This window comes from Narcine bancroftii, chromosome 2 (genome assembly GCF_036971445.1).
Source record: "Narcine bancroftii isolate sNarBan1 chromosome 2, sNarBan1.hap1, whole genome shotgun sequence".
Classification (NCBI taxonomy): Eukaryota; Metazoa; Chordata; class Chondrichthyes; order Torpediniformes; family Narcinidae; genus Narcine; species Narcine bancroftii.
The window spans coordinates 27,624,176-27,640,571 of record NC_091470.1 but is presented as its reverse complement, the minus strand read 5'-3'; the positions used below and the strand labels follow the sequence as shown (position 1 = coordinate 27,640,571).

The 16,396-nt window shown below is 41.5% G+C and overlaps 1 protein-coding gene and 1 long non-coding RNA gene across 3 annotated transcripts in view; one reads left to right on the top strand and one right to left on the bottom strand.

Annotated features, from left to right (window-relative positions):
• LOC138753305 (protein phosphatase 1 regulatory subunit 37) overlaps positions 1-16,396 on the bottom strand; it is a 247,124-nt gene that overhangs the window by 154,171 nt on the left and 76,557 nt on the right. Inside the window, exons 5-8 of the mRNA XM_069916166.1 lie at positions 11,814-11,933; positions 10,247-10,397; positions 4,404-4,559; positions 1,568-1,680 (exon numbers count right to left, since the gene is read on the bottom strand). Of these exons, the coding sequence (XP_069772267.1) occupies positions 1,568-1,680; positions 4,404-4,559; positions 10,247-10,397; positions 11,814-11,933 (540 nt within the window). The remainder of the gene's footprint in view (positions 1-1,567; positions 1,681-4,403; positions 4,560-10,246; positions 10,398-11,813; positions 11,934-16,396) is intronic.
• Positions 1-16,396, top strand: part of LOC138753306 (uncharacterized) — an 81,117-nt gene that overhangs the window by 56,063 nt on the left and 8,658 nt on the right. For both annotated transcript variants that reach the window (XR_011351095.1, XR_011351094.1), the window contains exon 6: positions 12,383-12,468. This is a non-coding gene — a long non-coding RNA (uncharacterized lncRNA). The remainder of the gene's footprint in view (positions 1-12,382; positions 12,469-16,396) is intronic.

Below are 16,396 nucleotides of genomic sequence, written 5' to 3'. Positions count from 1 at the left end.
TCCATTTTGGACAATCCCAAAGCATTTGGATCAGAGATGCTTCATAAATTCTGCATCTGTCACATAATGGATCCATCTCAGAATCAAAATGAGATAGATTGACTTTAGACAAATGTATTCTATATATCACTTTAAATTGCAATAAACAATATTGAGCACAAAATAAGTTATTGTTAATCAGGTCAATCTTCATCTGAAGTTGATATGTTCAAATCTCTTTCCATTCACTCCTGACTGCATTCCCTGAACCCACTATTAAATCCATCAGGTTATCATAAATGGTTGCTATCAATCCACCATGATGAAACTTCATATCAAAAGGGAACTCGTGGAAAATTAGGAAGCTTGGACTGAGAAAAATGCCTGATTTGTAAATATATTAAAAAAAGCATTAAAGATTAAATTTAACTGTTAATTGTTCAAATGAAGCAAACTTGTCTCAAATATACAAATCTCTAAAAATTTTTATACCTATTCTGGCCTACTCTCTAAAACCTACATCCAACATGGAAGGTTGAAAATAGATTATTCTTAATTATAGGGCTGGATAGGGAAATTTTAAAACCAAAGGATTTTCTAAATTGTGCCCATATCCTTAATCTATGTCTCATTATCAGATTATCTGTCAGTTTTGATCATGAAAAGGGTGAAGAAGAACCGAAAACTGCCAACATAGCTTTGTTTTTAGAAAAATTCAATTCCATTTCTACCCAAGCAGGATGATCCTCTAAAGCAGTGGTTCACAACCTTTTTCTTTCCACTCACTTACCACTTTAAGTAATCCCTATGCCATCAGTGCTCTGTGATTAGTAAGGGAGTGCTTAAGGTGGTATGTGAGAGGGAAGAGATGGTTGAGTATCACTGTTCTAGATCCAATTGTTCCTGAAATATTTTACTTGAGAAAAATTGTCATTGGGCCATTTCCTTTGGAGTTATGAAACCGAGCACATAACAAGTCAATTAGGTAGGATTAAAACAGTGGTTTTCAAACTTTTTTTCCCACTTATATACCACCTTAATCACAGAGCACCGATGGCATTTCTTTGGCTTGGCTTCGCGGATGAAGATTTATGGAGGGGTAAATGTCCACGTCAGCTGAAGGCTCGTTTGTGGCTGACAAGTCCGATGCGGGACAGGCAGACACGGCTGCAGCGGTTGCAGGGGAAAATTGGTTGGTTGGGGTTGGGTGTTGGGTTTTTCCTCCTTTGTCTTTTGTCAGTGAGGTGGGCTCTGCGGTCTTCTTCAAAGGAGGTTGCTGCCCGCCGAACTGTGAGGTGCCAAGATGCACGGTTTGAGGCGATATCAGCCCACTGGCGGTGGTCAATGTGGCAGGCACCAAGAGATTTCTTTAGGCAGTCCTTGTACCTCTTCTTTGGTGCACCTCTGACACGATGGCCAGTGGAGAGCTCGCCATATACTTAAAGTGGTATGTGAGTGGAAAGAAAAAGGTTGAGAACCACTGGTCAAAACTGAAATTTAAAAATGTATGCCACAACAAATGAACAAGCCTACAATATATGTTCTACATACTGCAATATTATTGTTGTTGTTGACTCAGTTAACTTACTAGAATGGCAGCTAAGGGAATCATTCCCTTGTGAGTCAGTTTGTTGTTCCAAAGTATAAGCGTTTTCAGTCCTTGCTTCTGCCTTTTAAGTCCTTCACAGATGTCCTCCAATCCTAGAAAGAGATTTGACTTGTTAACCCTTGTACATTACTCATTACTTGCATGACATGTTCTGATCCATTGAAATATTATCATGTGGTTGCAGAGACAGATGTCACCGAAAACTCAATGGGGTTTACTTTGATTTTTTGGGTAACTGACCAAGGGAGTGCTGGATACCTCTTCTTTCAGGAGATGTTTGTCCTTGTGATTTGAAACTTAATCTCATTTCCATTTATCAGATGTATTTGTGACAAGTGTTTAGCTTTATTAATCCTACTTCAAATAAGGGATCTGTGACAAGTTCTCACCAGAATTTGAGATACAAAGCACTGCAGGCACATATTGCTCCCTGGAGCCTAACACAAGCTCATTAACTAATGTGCCACAAATAATGCGTAGCAAAATTGCAACCCACTGGAAAATGAAGAAAGTAACCAATCACAAGAAAGCACACAAGAGCGCAAAGAGAAGGAAAGAACTGACTTCCAGTGGTAGGATTTTCATCACTAACTCAAAAAGTTGTTGATCTATGGCAACACTCTAGCAATTTAAGCAAGTAAGACAAGTTGGCACCTTAGCACATCACTCAGGGAGTTAGATCGGGGTTCATGTATTGATTAATCACTGCAATATTTGTAATCCATATCAGGAAATGTGCTCATTGATGTACTGTTGTGGTCGCACTGCCACACCACCAAATTAAGAAGAGTAATTTCTTAACCTTAGTGCTTCACATGGCCATCACAGCAGTGAGCGTACTTTTGAGGTGCAAAAATGCACCAAAATATTCCTATTCAACTGGTTCCCACATCAGATTTCTGATTATTTATTTATTTTGCCTGCAGACACCTGTAATATCTCATGCATTTTATTTCTTTACAATAATGGTTATAACATGTAAGATATAATCAAAGACTTTTACAGCATGGAAACAGGCCTTTCAGCCCAACATGTCCCTGCTGACCAAGGGAGTCTCATTTGCCTGCATTCAGCCCATATCCTTCTGAACATTTCATATCCACGATCCTGTCCAAATATCTTTTAAATAATAGCCCCTGACTCTACCACTTCTTTGGCCAGCTTATTCTATTAGCCCACAGAGATTGAAGCAAGCTGGAATTATGGTTTATCTGTACATTGTACTTTTGTATATGACAATAAATTCTCATATCATATATAACTATCAAGAAGATACACCTCAGGTCCCTTTAAATCAATGACCTACCCTGTGAAAAAACACCATGAATTTTTATATTATTTATGGTCTGTAAGGTCCGCCTCATTCCAGACATTCCCAACAGTTGGAAGTTGGATGGCCACTTTATATGATGCAGTGACTTTGGCCAAAAATTCCATTCAAACATGAAAGTTCAACAAAAAGGTGTATCAAGGAAAAAGTTGAGAAAGTGAGAAAGGGCTCATCCGTCAGTTATTAGGAGAGACTGATCAGGCTGAGTTTATTTTGCTTGGAGAGAAGGAGGCAGATCTGATAGCGGTGTACAAAATTAAGAAGGGGGCATATAGGGATTGTCTGTCCCCTCATTGCTGGACGTCCAAGGTAAGATGAAAGAGGCTTAAATGAGATGTGGAGGTAAGAAGGGGAAATCTTCACACAGAGGATGATTGGAGTCTAGAGCCTGAAGAGATGGTGGAGGCAGATGCTTAAGAAGTATTTGAACAAGTACTTGATTCACTGGAGCATAGAAGATTATGGCTTCAATGTAGGTAAATGGGATTAGAGTAGGTAGATGCATGATGAGCTAAGTTATACCACCCTGTTTCTGTGCTGCACGACTCTTCACAACTGTATGTTTTAACAATTCTGTGTTTTTATGATTAATTGAGAACGAACCACTGGTATCTTTCCCCATCCCTCTTCCTTTCCTCCACTTTCCCATGCCCTTCCCTCTCTCTCCATTCAGATAAACTACCTTCTGTCCTTTTCACTTGTCAGCTTTTTCCTACTCCATAAATCTCTGGTGAGACCACACTAAGAATATTGTCTTCTGGTCACCTCATTGCAGGAAAGATGTGGAGAGAATGCAGAACAGATTTACCAGGATGTTGCCTGGATTGGAAAATAAATCTTATGAGGCAGAACTAGGACTTTTCCCTTTGGAGCAGAGATAAGGTTGCTTGAGCTAGCACCGTTTCCCCAAGGCAGGAGTAGCAAACACCAGAGGACATCTGTACAAAGCAAAGAGAGAAATGTTTAGGGGAGACATCAGGGGTAATTTTTTTTAAATACAGAGAGTTGTGGGGGCCTGGAATGGATTGTCAGGGATGGTGGTGGAGGCTGGAACAACATGGCTATTTAAGGGACATGGATAAAAGAAAAATGGAGGGTTATGAAGTAGGGAGGATTTGGCATATATATATGGGTCAGCACAACATTGTGGGCTGAAGGGCCTATGCTGTGCTGTAATGTTCTATGCTCTATTTGCCCTCCCACCAGTACCCAACTATGTCCTCTTACCTCTTAGTCTGTACTCCTCCCCCTGCCTCTTCCTCCCTCCATCCTCTCCTCTAATCTCCTCTTCTCTCCTCCCCACCTCCATCTACATCTTTGTTCAGGAGCCTCCCTGTTTTCTCATATGTTAATGAAAAGCTCAGCCTCCTAACATTGGTCACCCTTCACTTCCTATTGATGCTGCGCAACCTGCTGAATTTCCCCAGCCCTTTTGCATATTGCAGTCAACCCCAGGCATTCCTGTTTAGCACCATTAGTATTTACCTGTATTGAAGATACAGTTGTTTTTGAGGTCTAACAACTGTATGGCACTATTCACCTCCAACAGATCTCGCAGGTACATGGAGTCTTGAACACTGTTCAGGTTATTGTCTGCCAAGTAAAGCTCCTGAAGCATTTGGTTCATCTTCAGGGCAGAAACTGTGAGAGATCACATGGAAAACAACAGATTAAGCTGCAGAAAACATGTGTATAGATCTCAAAAAAGTCAACAGACATTCTTGCAATGTAAGAAGTGCGGCAAACAGCAAACTCCTGCCAATATCAATGTACTAAGTGCTAAAGCAATTGCTGGGTTGTGATTGAATCAGCTTGTGCCCATGTGCGCTCAAGCATGGCCTTGCTTCTTCATTTGTCCCATGAATGACATCAAAGCTTCTAGACAATGGAACCCAATGCACTTCATCCAGCACCACCCTGAGAGCCCGTGAGAGCTTTGATTTTTTAAATCTAAGAAATATTAAACACACAAAGTTATTATGAATTGATTGAATGTGTAAAACTACAGAGAAATAAACAAAATGCTAATTTATATTTGTAATGAAGGCCAAAAAAACCAATTCAGATGATTGGGTCTACTCTTGGCTGGCATACTGATGATGGACCTGCTGTGAAATACACAGTCATAATGTGATACAGCATTGAACAGGCTCTTTGACCCAACTCATCCATGCTGAATAAATTGGCATTCTGTGCTATTTATCTGCCTTTTATTCTCATCCTTCTAAATCCATCTGATCCATATATACTGTATCTGTCCAAATGTCTCTTAAATGTTAGCTTCTTCTGACAGCTTATCCACATACAAATTACCTCTTAGGTCCTTCCTAAATCTCTTCGCTCTCAAACCTATGCTTTCTTGTTCTCAAATAATCTCCCCTGGGAACAAAGACTGTGAGCATTCATTTTATCCATGCCTCTCATGAATTTAAATATTGCTATAAAATCACCCCTTAGCGTCGAAAGCTCCAGGGAATAAGAATTCAGCCTCTCCCTATAAGTCAGATCCCAAAGTCCCAGTCTCTTCTGCATGCTTCTAACTTAATGACATTCCTTCTGTAAATGGGTGACCAGATCTTCACACAGTACCCCTGGTGTGGTCTTGGTCTTATCATGTTCTAACTTTTACCATGCAATGAAGGCAAGCATGCAAGGTTCAAAGTTCAAGGTTCATTTTATTGTCAAACAAAAATGCAATAGATTTTACATACTTCAACTTTTGTCTGCCTTAAGGCAAGTAGAGTCGCCATGATCATTCCCCTATGCCTCTAAACAATGAGAGAAAGAGATGCAAAAGAGAGGTCCTTCAGAATCCTGGTTCATGAGCCAATCTCCAGCTGCCTGCAGCCTTTGTGAGCCCTATGACTGCAAGTTGCCCACCCCCCATAGCTCATGTCCTTCAGCTGCTGAGCCCCTCACTGGTCCGCTACTGTGGTCACTTTCTCTCTAGGGTCATCTCCCATGCTTCTCCTCAATGGGAGAGGGTGGGAGGATGTTCTCCCTGATTCTTGTGCCCTGCGCTGGTCCGCTGCTCCTCCCCCCCCACCGCCGGAGTCTGTGACCACCCCTCATGCTGCACTGCCTATCACACGCACCTTCTAAATACTTCTTCTTCACAACTCTGCCCATCTGAGTCATCACTTCCATGGAACTATGCAACTGTACTCCTTGGTCTCTCTCACTCTCTGTTCTACAACACTCTTCTATCATTCACTGTGCAAGTTCAACCAATTTTCATTTGCCACTCCTTGGCCCATCTGCCCAGTTGTTCCCTGTTGTAAACTTCGACATCCTCCCTCACTGTCTACAATATAACCAATTTTGGACTCACCTGCAAATTTTCTATCATGTTTATCCTCACTGTCTTCTAAATCTTTAATATCGAGAACAAACAACAGTGAACCCAGCACTAATCCTTGCAGCACAGCATTAGTCACAGATGGAAAAGCTACCCTTCACTGCTACCTTCCTACCTTTCCCTCCAAGCTAGGTGAATATAGTTGGCCAGCTCACCTTGAATCCCACGTGATCCAACATCTTTGCTCAGAAAGTTCTGGAATACAAACAGTCTCAATGGATCTCCAATGACCTTCTCTCTGCTCTGCATTTCAATTTGCTAGTGCGGAATACCGAAATGCTGATGTAACACTGTCACACTGTTGTAATACTGTAACACTCATTTAATATTGTTATACTGACGTAGTTCTGTAATACTGTAACAGGCTGAGGTAACTCTGTAACACTGATGTAACATTGCCTTCCCAAGATCGTGTTCTATGGCGAGCTCTCCACTGGCCACCAAGACACCAAAGTCAAAGAAGAGGTACAAGAAGAGGTACAAGGACTGCTTAAAGAAATCTCTTGATGCCTGCCACATTGACCACCGCCAGTGGGCTGATCTCGCCTCCAACCGTGCATCTTGGCGCCTCACAGTTCGGCGGGCAGCAACCTCCTTTGAAGAAGACCGCAGAGCCCACCTCACTGACAAAAGACAAAGGAGGAAAAACCCAACACCCAACCCCAACCCACTAATTTTCCCCTGCAGCCGCTGCAACCGTGTCTGCCTGTCCCGCATCGGACTTGTCAGCAACAAACGAGCCTGCAGCAGACGTGGACATTTACCCCCTCCATAAATCTTCGTCCGCAAAGCCAAGCCAAAGAAAAGAAAGAAGATGTAACACAATAATACTAATACATTAAAGCCCCTGTTATCCGGCATCTATGGGGATTAGTAGATGTCAGATAAGTGAATTTTCTGGGTGCTTGAGATTGTGTGTGGAGTAATTGACAAACCAACAGCAAGGCAATTTCAAACAATTTCAAACAGCAATTTCAAACATCCATATTATTTACCTATTTATTTTCCATGCTTTTTTTTTCAGTTGCTTGAATTCCAGATAAGAGGGGTTTTACTGCACTAACATAATTCTGTAACATGCTGATAAAACATTGTTATGCTGATGTAGTCATGTAATTCTGTGACACATTGAGGTAGTAATGTAATATTGACGTAGTACAGGTTGAATATCCAAAGATCTGAAAACCGAGAAGATCCAAAAATCAAAAAAAAAATTAGTGCTGACATGACGTCTCAAGTAGAAAAAAAATCAACACCTGACTTTACCACGTGAGGCTCTGACACTCTGTTGGCACAAGTTTGGTTACAATAACAGTAAAAAAAAACTTTGCTTCTGACTGGGAAGATACCAAATGGAGCTGGGTCCAAGTCTTCAGCGTCGGCTGCAACTGGAGTCGGCGATGGTGACTCCATTCTCAACATTGGGCATGATGCCATCCGCATCGAAGAAGCCGCCTCGGGCTCCCGGGCAGGAGTGAGGACAGTAGTCGGGAATGGCAGCGGCAGTGGGGAGGTACCAGGGACCGGTGGCAGCAGCGGTGGGGAGGTGGTCCTCTTTTGTAAGCAGAGATCAATTTTTTTTTAGTAAGTACTAAACATTATTTCATGTGAATTTTACACTTGTAGCGTCATATTAGGGCTCAAAAAGCCTGTTGTCATGTGTTATTTAACCGCTCATGCAGATATTCCACTGATGCTACTGCGCTGCTTAGTTCAATTCTTACAAAATCAAAAAAAAATCACAAAAACTGAAAAAAAGCATCTGGTCCCAAGCATTTCGGATAAGGGATGCTCGCTCGACCTGTACTGTAGTACTGATATAGGTGCAGTTGTAGCCTGGTTTGCAGTCCACCTGAGTCTACCTTTCTGACATTAATTGAGGGATAAATATTGGCCAAGATCCCAGGACACCCTTGCACTTCCTTGAAATATTTTAATGATAACGTTGGGAAGTCAGAAAGAGCATCAAATTAGAATCGTGTCTGAAAGTGGCCTCCTTCTACAATGTAGCATACTCTCATTGCTTCTCTGAAGTGTCAGTTCTGATCTTTATGTTCTTGAATAGGTGAACTTTTGGAATGAGAAGTGAATGTGTTTCGGGCCCAGCAGCAATAGAAATTTACCAAGACAAATGGTTACTTAAACAAAAGTCATTTTTAATTTTTTTTAAACATAAAAACAGGATCAAACTTTAACTTATTACTATTAACTTAACCTAACAACCCCTTTCTAATTCTAAGCACACATGTATGTAATGTGTATAAGTTCAGAAAAGTTCTTTGATTCACAGTCCAATCTCACTTTTCACTCCTTCAAATTCACCGGTATCAGGCAATTCTTATACTGTGCACAGAATTTAACACTTATAATGTTCACCAGGCTTTGGTGCTTGAACAATAAATGGTTACCACTCAGGAAGGTTCTTAACTGTTTCAGAGAGAGATTTATTGCTCATTGGACACACACAAACTGATTCCCTCTGATCAGCCACTTCAGTGTCTTGCTGAAGAAACTTGCCCCATCAGGGTTTTCCAAATGATAACCTCTTCTTCTGCAAGTCACCACAGAGTTCCTTCCCCCCATCTTTATTTCAGGTGAAACACTCTAGCCTGCCATTTCCTCTTGTATGGACCACAAAGGTTTTCAACAGGCTGAACTCAGAACTCACAACCTATCTTCAAAATGGGGTTTCAACAAGCTGCCAACTTGCCATGACTAGAGAAACCAGTTCTCTCTCTCTCTCTCTCTCTCTCTCTCTCTCTCCTCTCTCTCTCTCTCTCTTTCTTTCTCTCTCTCTCTCTCTTTCTCTCTCTCTCTTTCTCGCTCTCTCTTTCTCTCTTTCTCTCTCCCTCTCTCTTTCTCTCTCTCTCTCTTTCTCTCTCTTTCTCTTTCTCTCTTTCTCCCTCTCTCTTTCTCTCTTTCTCTCTCCCTCTCTCTTTCTCTCTCTTTCTCTCTCTTTCTCTCTCTTTCTCTCTCCCTCTCTCTTTCTCTCTTTCTCTCTTTCTCTCTCTCTCTCTCTCTCTCTCTCTCTCTCTCTCTCTTTCTCTCACTCAGAGAAAGCCTGTTTGATCTTCTCTTTCTCTCTGCTTGCAAAACCACATGACCTTCTTAGAACAGCAAACTGCATCCAGACAGGTTGCAGCACTGGACCCAAACTTCTGAGTACATTCATCTTGTGCTTTCGAAACAATAATCTATTTACACCTGCTTTTGAAATTCTTTAGCAAAGCAGTCTCCTTGTTTTATTGTCTTTGCAAAGGCTCTTGGTGCCTGCATGACTCACTCTCAGCAAAGCTCTAACATTTTAAATGAGGTCTGTTTAGTGAAGGGTTTGTAGTTGCTTGTGACCAACACACTAAAACCCCATAATCTATCTCCTTCAAAAGCATATCTATATACAAAATCAAATATCATATAATCCCTCATAAATGCTACCAACTGACCCTTGGCTAGGATTTTAGTTCTTGCATAATATGATCACATCATCTTTTTTTTCATGCTTTTCATGGACACATTACCAAAAGGAACAATTGCAGTAAAATACCACAATAATTTTTACATGCCTGCATTAAATTGCTCTCTGCCGACGTTAATTATACTCCTTAATGTTCAACTTACTCCTAACATCTTACAAAGCCATTTGTTTTATGATTTGATTTGGAATTCAAAGAGTTTGATTTTTAATGATAAAAATGCAAAAAGTTAATCTTTAGTTGCAGCTTTGATTTATATCCCTATATCTGTGAAATATCTTCCCATCTCAGCGTCCTCCCCCAAGTCATATTGTAGGATTGGTTAATTTTGTGCTCACCATCAATATCAGGAACTGCCACATCAAAGGCTTGTCTTGAGAATAACCTTCAATTCAAGCTGTATCCCAATCCCATCCTCAGGTTAACCCCCTTTATTTTAGCAACAGATCAAAATCGCCCGATCTCACAGGACCTTGCAAAATGAAATGCAAGCGTACCTAACAGCATCAGTGGGCGGCCACTCAGCCTGGCTCTATCCAGACGCAACACCCTCAGGTGATAGTTCAGCTTCAGTCCGCGAGCCACACAGGAAGCAGGTCGCTCCATCATTGGGATTCCAGATGCCTTGAACTCCTGCAAGCTGCTGCTCTGAGGAAGTCAAACAGACTGTTTCTATCACGGGAGCAAAACACACAGATTTTTTTTTAAAATCTATTTATCGTGTTATGATTGTCAGAGATCTAGCAAGTTGGCATTACTGAGAACCTTCTTTCATTCACTTTCAGGATGTCGGCATCATTTAATGGACAGCATTTATTGCCTGTCCCTAATTGTTCTTGAACCGAGTGATTTGCTTAGACATTCCTGTGGGTGGTTGGGCAAGAGTGGCTAAAGATACACTGTTAGTTCAGATCAGGAGGAAATGACAGACTTTTTTACTCGTCAAGAATATTAATAAACTAGCTGGAGTTTGATATTCATGATTTGTAATACAAGCTTTTTATTTGAGGTTTTGATTTAATTAGCTGTGTTTTAATGTGCTAATCATGAATGTGGGATTTAAGATCATATCTCCAGACTATCAGTCTTGATATCTGGAGTGCAAGGTTACCAATAATATATTGCATCTGCTCCCTCAACCGTGCTTAAGTGGTGACCCCCTGGGCCATTGATTTTCCTTTAAAGGGTTCGTTTAGATTACCTGATTTTCTTTATCGCATTTTATATTTATGCTTTAAATTAATAATGCATTTGTAACTAAATTTGTTATTTGTTTTACAATGATCTCTGATTTAATAATTTAATTATTTAAATCCATGTAAATGTCTCTGAGACCAAGACCATGGCAAGCTAAAAGGGCAATGTAGTTGGTGGGATTGGACCGGGGGGGAGGGGGGGAGGGGGGGGAGGGGGGGGAGGGGGGAGGGGGGAAGTGGTGACTCCAAAGCTAACACTGGAGTCCCAGTCACCATTTGTAGCCTCCACTGCCTCACCTGTACAGATTTCTTCTATAGTGGATCCAGCAAGGACTGCAGCTGAGAGAGTAGGCCTTTCATGAGCCCATGTCACCCAAATACAGGTATATCCCACTTTAAGAATGCACACCTTATGCAAATTTGCTTTTAAGAAGAAATCTGTGTTCGCTTTCTGAAATAAATTTGAATGGGCCTCCGCTTTTATGAAAATAGCCTTCAATAGTAGTAAATGGGTCTTCGCTTTACGCCATTTCAGCTTACAAAAGGAAGGCTCTACTTTCGTAAAGCAGGGTATACCTGTACATCCATGTGACCAATTGACCAACTGACTTGTCCGTCTTTGAAACGTTGAAGGAAACTAGAGCACCCGAAGGAAGTGCACGCAGTCTCGGGGAGAACGTACAAACTTCTCACAGACAGTAGTGATTTTGGTATATTAGTTAGGCATTGTAAAAGTGTGTCTCAGCCAATCAGAAAATTTGCATATCCGGCATCTGCAATCCCCTTAGGAGTAGGATACTAGTGATTTTACTGAGGTTCATGTATTTCAACTGCATCACAAATTAGCAGTAATACATGGCACTATTACCTTCTGAATCAGCTGTGCTGCGGCCTTCCAGCCCCTTCTTCCAATATTCTTGGTGAAAGAAATGCTGAGGCAGAATGTTGAGTCATAATACTCCATCATATTAAACAACGCAGAAGCCCCCTGATATCAAGTTAAAGACAGATTAGACAATCGTTTAGATGGCTAAATACCTTTCATCTGCTTGACTGCTCTTTTCTTTGTGGGAATATATAAACTTGAATGTGTTTTTTTTTCCCCTGTGGTAGGGAGTGTAACGCCATTGCTTAATAGCACGGACCTTTGAGTTCTCTTTTGAGTGGCGAAGGATACTTCATAGAGGTATATAAAACAAGGGCCAATCGATAGGTTGGATGGCCAGCACCGCTTTCTTGAGTTGATAATAGCAAAAACCAGAAGGCATCAGTTTAAGTTGAGTGGAGGACAGTTAAGGGGAGATGCCAGAGGTACACAGAATGGTTGGTGCCTGAAATGCCTTGCTGGGGGGGTGGGGGGGGGGGGGGGTGGTGGCTGGAGGACACTGTTATACTATTGTTCAACTTTCTTTGATTTTTGTCTGGCTTCGCACTCAGGCGTATGCATTAAAACCCCCGTTATCTGGAATTCAAGCAGCCAGCGGCCTCAAGCGACTGGCAAGAAAAATGCGGAAAATAAGTTGGTGAGCAACACTTGAGTTTAAAATTGGTGCTAGCAGTCAGTTTGCTAATCCATGCAACATGCAATCTCAAGTAACCGGCAAACTTACTTAACTGACATCTACCAATCCCCATAGGTGCCGGATACCAGGGGTTTTCCTGTATGTAACTACATTTAAGATGCATATGGGCAGTTAATGTGCAAGGCACCAAGGGATATAAGAATTAATGCTGGCAAAGTGGAAGTAGTATAGATTGGCCTGATGTTTGGCATTGACATGGAGAGGTGAAGGGCTTATTTCTGAGCTGCGACTGCATTAAAGCTTGGTGGCCAGCAAATGGTTTTCCACTTGAGCAGAATAGTTCTGTAATACCAAGTGGTGACAGATGATGAAAGAAGATGAACCAGGATAATTACACAGGGTAAACTTGATGTTCCTTGTGTGAATTTTTCATATTAATTTTTCTCCGCAGCTGTGGAGCTGAATGGTTCATAGACACCAAGCTATATTTCCCTGGTTCACTTAATAACATAACAATTTACAGCACGGAAACAGGCCATTAGGCCCTTCTAGTCCGCACCGAACCAAACACCCCTCTCTAGTCCCACCTCCCTGCACAATGCCCATAACCCTCCATCTTCTTCTCATCCATAGACCTGTCCAACCTTTTCTTAAATAATACAATTGACTCCGCCGCCACTATTTCTCCCGGAAGCTCATTCCACACGTCTACCACTCTCTGAGTAAAGAAGTTCCCCCTCATGTTACCTCTAAACCTCTGCCCTTTAATTCTTAACTCATGTCCTCTTGTTTTAATCTTTCCTCCTCTTAATGGAAATAGTCTATCCACATCCACTCTGTCTATCCCTTTCATAATCTTAAATACTTCTATCAAATCCCCTCTCAACCTTCTACGCTCCAAAGAATAAAGACCTAATCTGTCCAATCTCTCCCTATACTCTAAGAAAAATCTGCAGATGCTGGGGCCAAGTGCAATGCACAAAAAATGTTGGAGAAACTCAGCAGGTCACCTAGCATACATTTGAAAAAAAATGTAGCCAAAGTATCGGGCCTGGTCCCTTCGTCAGGAATAAGAAAAAAACTGATTCGCTGGATTCAGGATTTTTGTGCTTGCATTTAATGATGCTATTCAAAACGATCATAATCCCTAGATACTTCCAAAAGTTATTTGAATATTTACAAAAGTGAAGAGGCAGGTCAAAAATGGAATAATTTCTTGGTAATGTAAAGAAAAAGATGCCACTTTGCTCACAGATATGAAGATGTACATTAATAGAACTTTCACTCCCTTCAGCCAAATCAGGAGACAAACTGTCTGAAGAGTCCGTTAAAATAGGTGAATCACTAGGGTGCCCCAACCTTACTCCCTGTGGGCCAACAGTGGGAATTTAGTAACTGGACTCAGTAGTCAGGTGCAACACAGATCAGAGACAGATTGCTAAAAAAACTGCAAGTACAGTCATCAAAAGGCAAAATCAGCAAGATTTGTACTTGTGTGTGAAGGTGTTACATGATTACAAACATTGTGCAATACGTGTGACCTCCAAGAAGAGCTGCCAGTGAGAGAAAAAAAGACTGAATTGAAGCAAGTTTTTGATATTCTCCAAGTAGCATTCAAGCAAAAACAGATTTTCAGCGAAGGCCCAGAATGTGGTTGAGAATGGGTCGAGTTCCGCTGATCTTTAGGAAAGAGAGGAACCAACCTGGAAGGAGATGTTATTGTGACAGTGTGTGAAATCGAGCTAATGAGTGCGGATGCAAGGAGTCTGTTCTATCAAGCTTACTTTGTCAACAGCTTGCTTGAACAAAATGCAATGCCATGACAAAGTCAAGCGGATGATCAACGCAAAGCCGATTGAAAAGGATGGTGGAAGATGTGATTATGCATACGCCAGGTCAAGAATCACATGCTCTGTTCACTTCATCAGAATTCTACTAAACCTTTCCAAACGTCAGGATATACTGAAGAAAAGAGGGTGTCAATGGCACATGGCACTGGTGCTACCGTCTCGGTGGTGTGTGAGCAGGAATTTGAGTGAAATTGGCAGATGGTGCAGTGAGATGTAAGGAGTCATTTCCCTTTCTTAGTACCTACACTAAGGAAAGGATCAAGGTGACTGGGATGTGTGAGGTTTGGGTGAGAAGCAGTGACAGTGAAGCAAAGTTCCCACTTGCAATCATTCCAGGGCAAGGCTCCAATTTAGTAAGCTGGAACAATCCATCAAAGGTAAAAGTTGATTAGGGAAAGTTTAAAAGCATGAAGAAATTATCTGTGTCACCCTCATTTGACAGGTATTCTGAGGTGTTTTGCGATGAATGTAGAAATAGTCAAGATACGAAATCAAAGACGCTTGGAGGAGGTGCCGCACTTCCATTCTACAATGCGCAGCTCATACCTGAATGTGTGAAGAATGTTTTGGAAAGAGCTGAAGAGACCAGAGGAAGCAGGTGTCATGCAATGGGTTGAATTCTCCGAGTGGGCTGCTCCACTTGTTCCCGCAGTGAAGACAGATGGCACCACGAGGAAGTGTGGGGAACCAAAGACAGAGAGATACCCCTCAATATTCTGATGGAGAATTTGTCTGTTCAGCCAAGAGTTGTGTCTGATCGTCTGTCTATGTGTTTTGCCCCGAGGATGGAGAACACTGTTCCACCGGGTTGTACTTGGTGCAATCAGATAACAATGGACTTGACTTGAGAAGGACAGATCCTCATGAACCTTATCATATCACCTGCACACCGAGACGAACAAAAGTTCAAGGCCACACTCCGTGATTACTCCAAGCAGGGCGTTTCAATGCAACAAGCTTCCATTTTGCATAGCATCAGTTCCAGGTGAGCAGATAGTTTCATGGGTTGCTCCAAAATGTGCCAGCTGACATAGAGCTACCAAGATGTTATCAGGGTAGCAGGAGCACTTGGAAAATCTTGAAAGAATACTTTACAGATTCCAAGAAGCAGGATTACACATGCATTATAAAAATGGTGCTTTGCTACCTCAGATGTAATCCACCTTATTTATTCTTTCTTTCTTTCTCAATATTTTTATTAATATTGAAATTTCACATCTAAAATTATAGAGAATATATGGATATGTGTTAAAATTCAAAACGATACCCCACATTTTAATCAAACAGATTATATTGTATTGACATTTTATGATGTATTTGTTAGATATAGATTGAAGGACTCATCCCTGCTGAGGGGGAAAGTTAAACTGCTCTGACTATCTCCCATTCCAACCAGCCTGACAGAGGTGAAGGCCTGCTCAGGACATTGTAACTACTTTGGACCATACTTGGCCTCTATAAAAAAAAAGTTTAAACCTCAACAGGAGTTGGTGCATCATATTTGCAAGTGGACAAGGAAAAACAAAATTTTTTTAAAAACAGAAGCAGTTCCTGACGAGTCTGCAACTTTTTTGTTCATTACCAGGCAACAAGATGCTACCATCCTGCAATCCATCATCTCACATCTCTGAGAATCAGGATCAGAATTAGATTATATTGTCAGGAACATGTGGCATAATATTTGTTGTTTGGCAGTAGGGGTATTATTGCTCAAAATTGTTTTTCCATAAATACACTGCGTACAAAAATAAATAAATTAGTGCAAAGGAAGAGGAAAAAAAAAGTGAGGTAGTGCCTGTGGTTCATTGTCCATTCAGAAATCCGATGGTGGAGGGGAAGAAGCTGTTCTTGTGATATTTGGTGTCTGTCTTCAGGCTCCTTCTTGATGGTAACAATATGAAGAGGCCATGGCCTGGGTGGTGAGGGTCCTTGATGATGGAGGCTCTTTTCTTGAGACACCGCCTCTTAATGGAGACCTTAATGGAGTGAAGACTGATGCCCATGATGGATGGGCTGAGTTCGCAACTCTCTGTGGTCTTTTTGTGTCCTGTGCACTGGAACCTCCATACCAATCAATG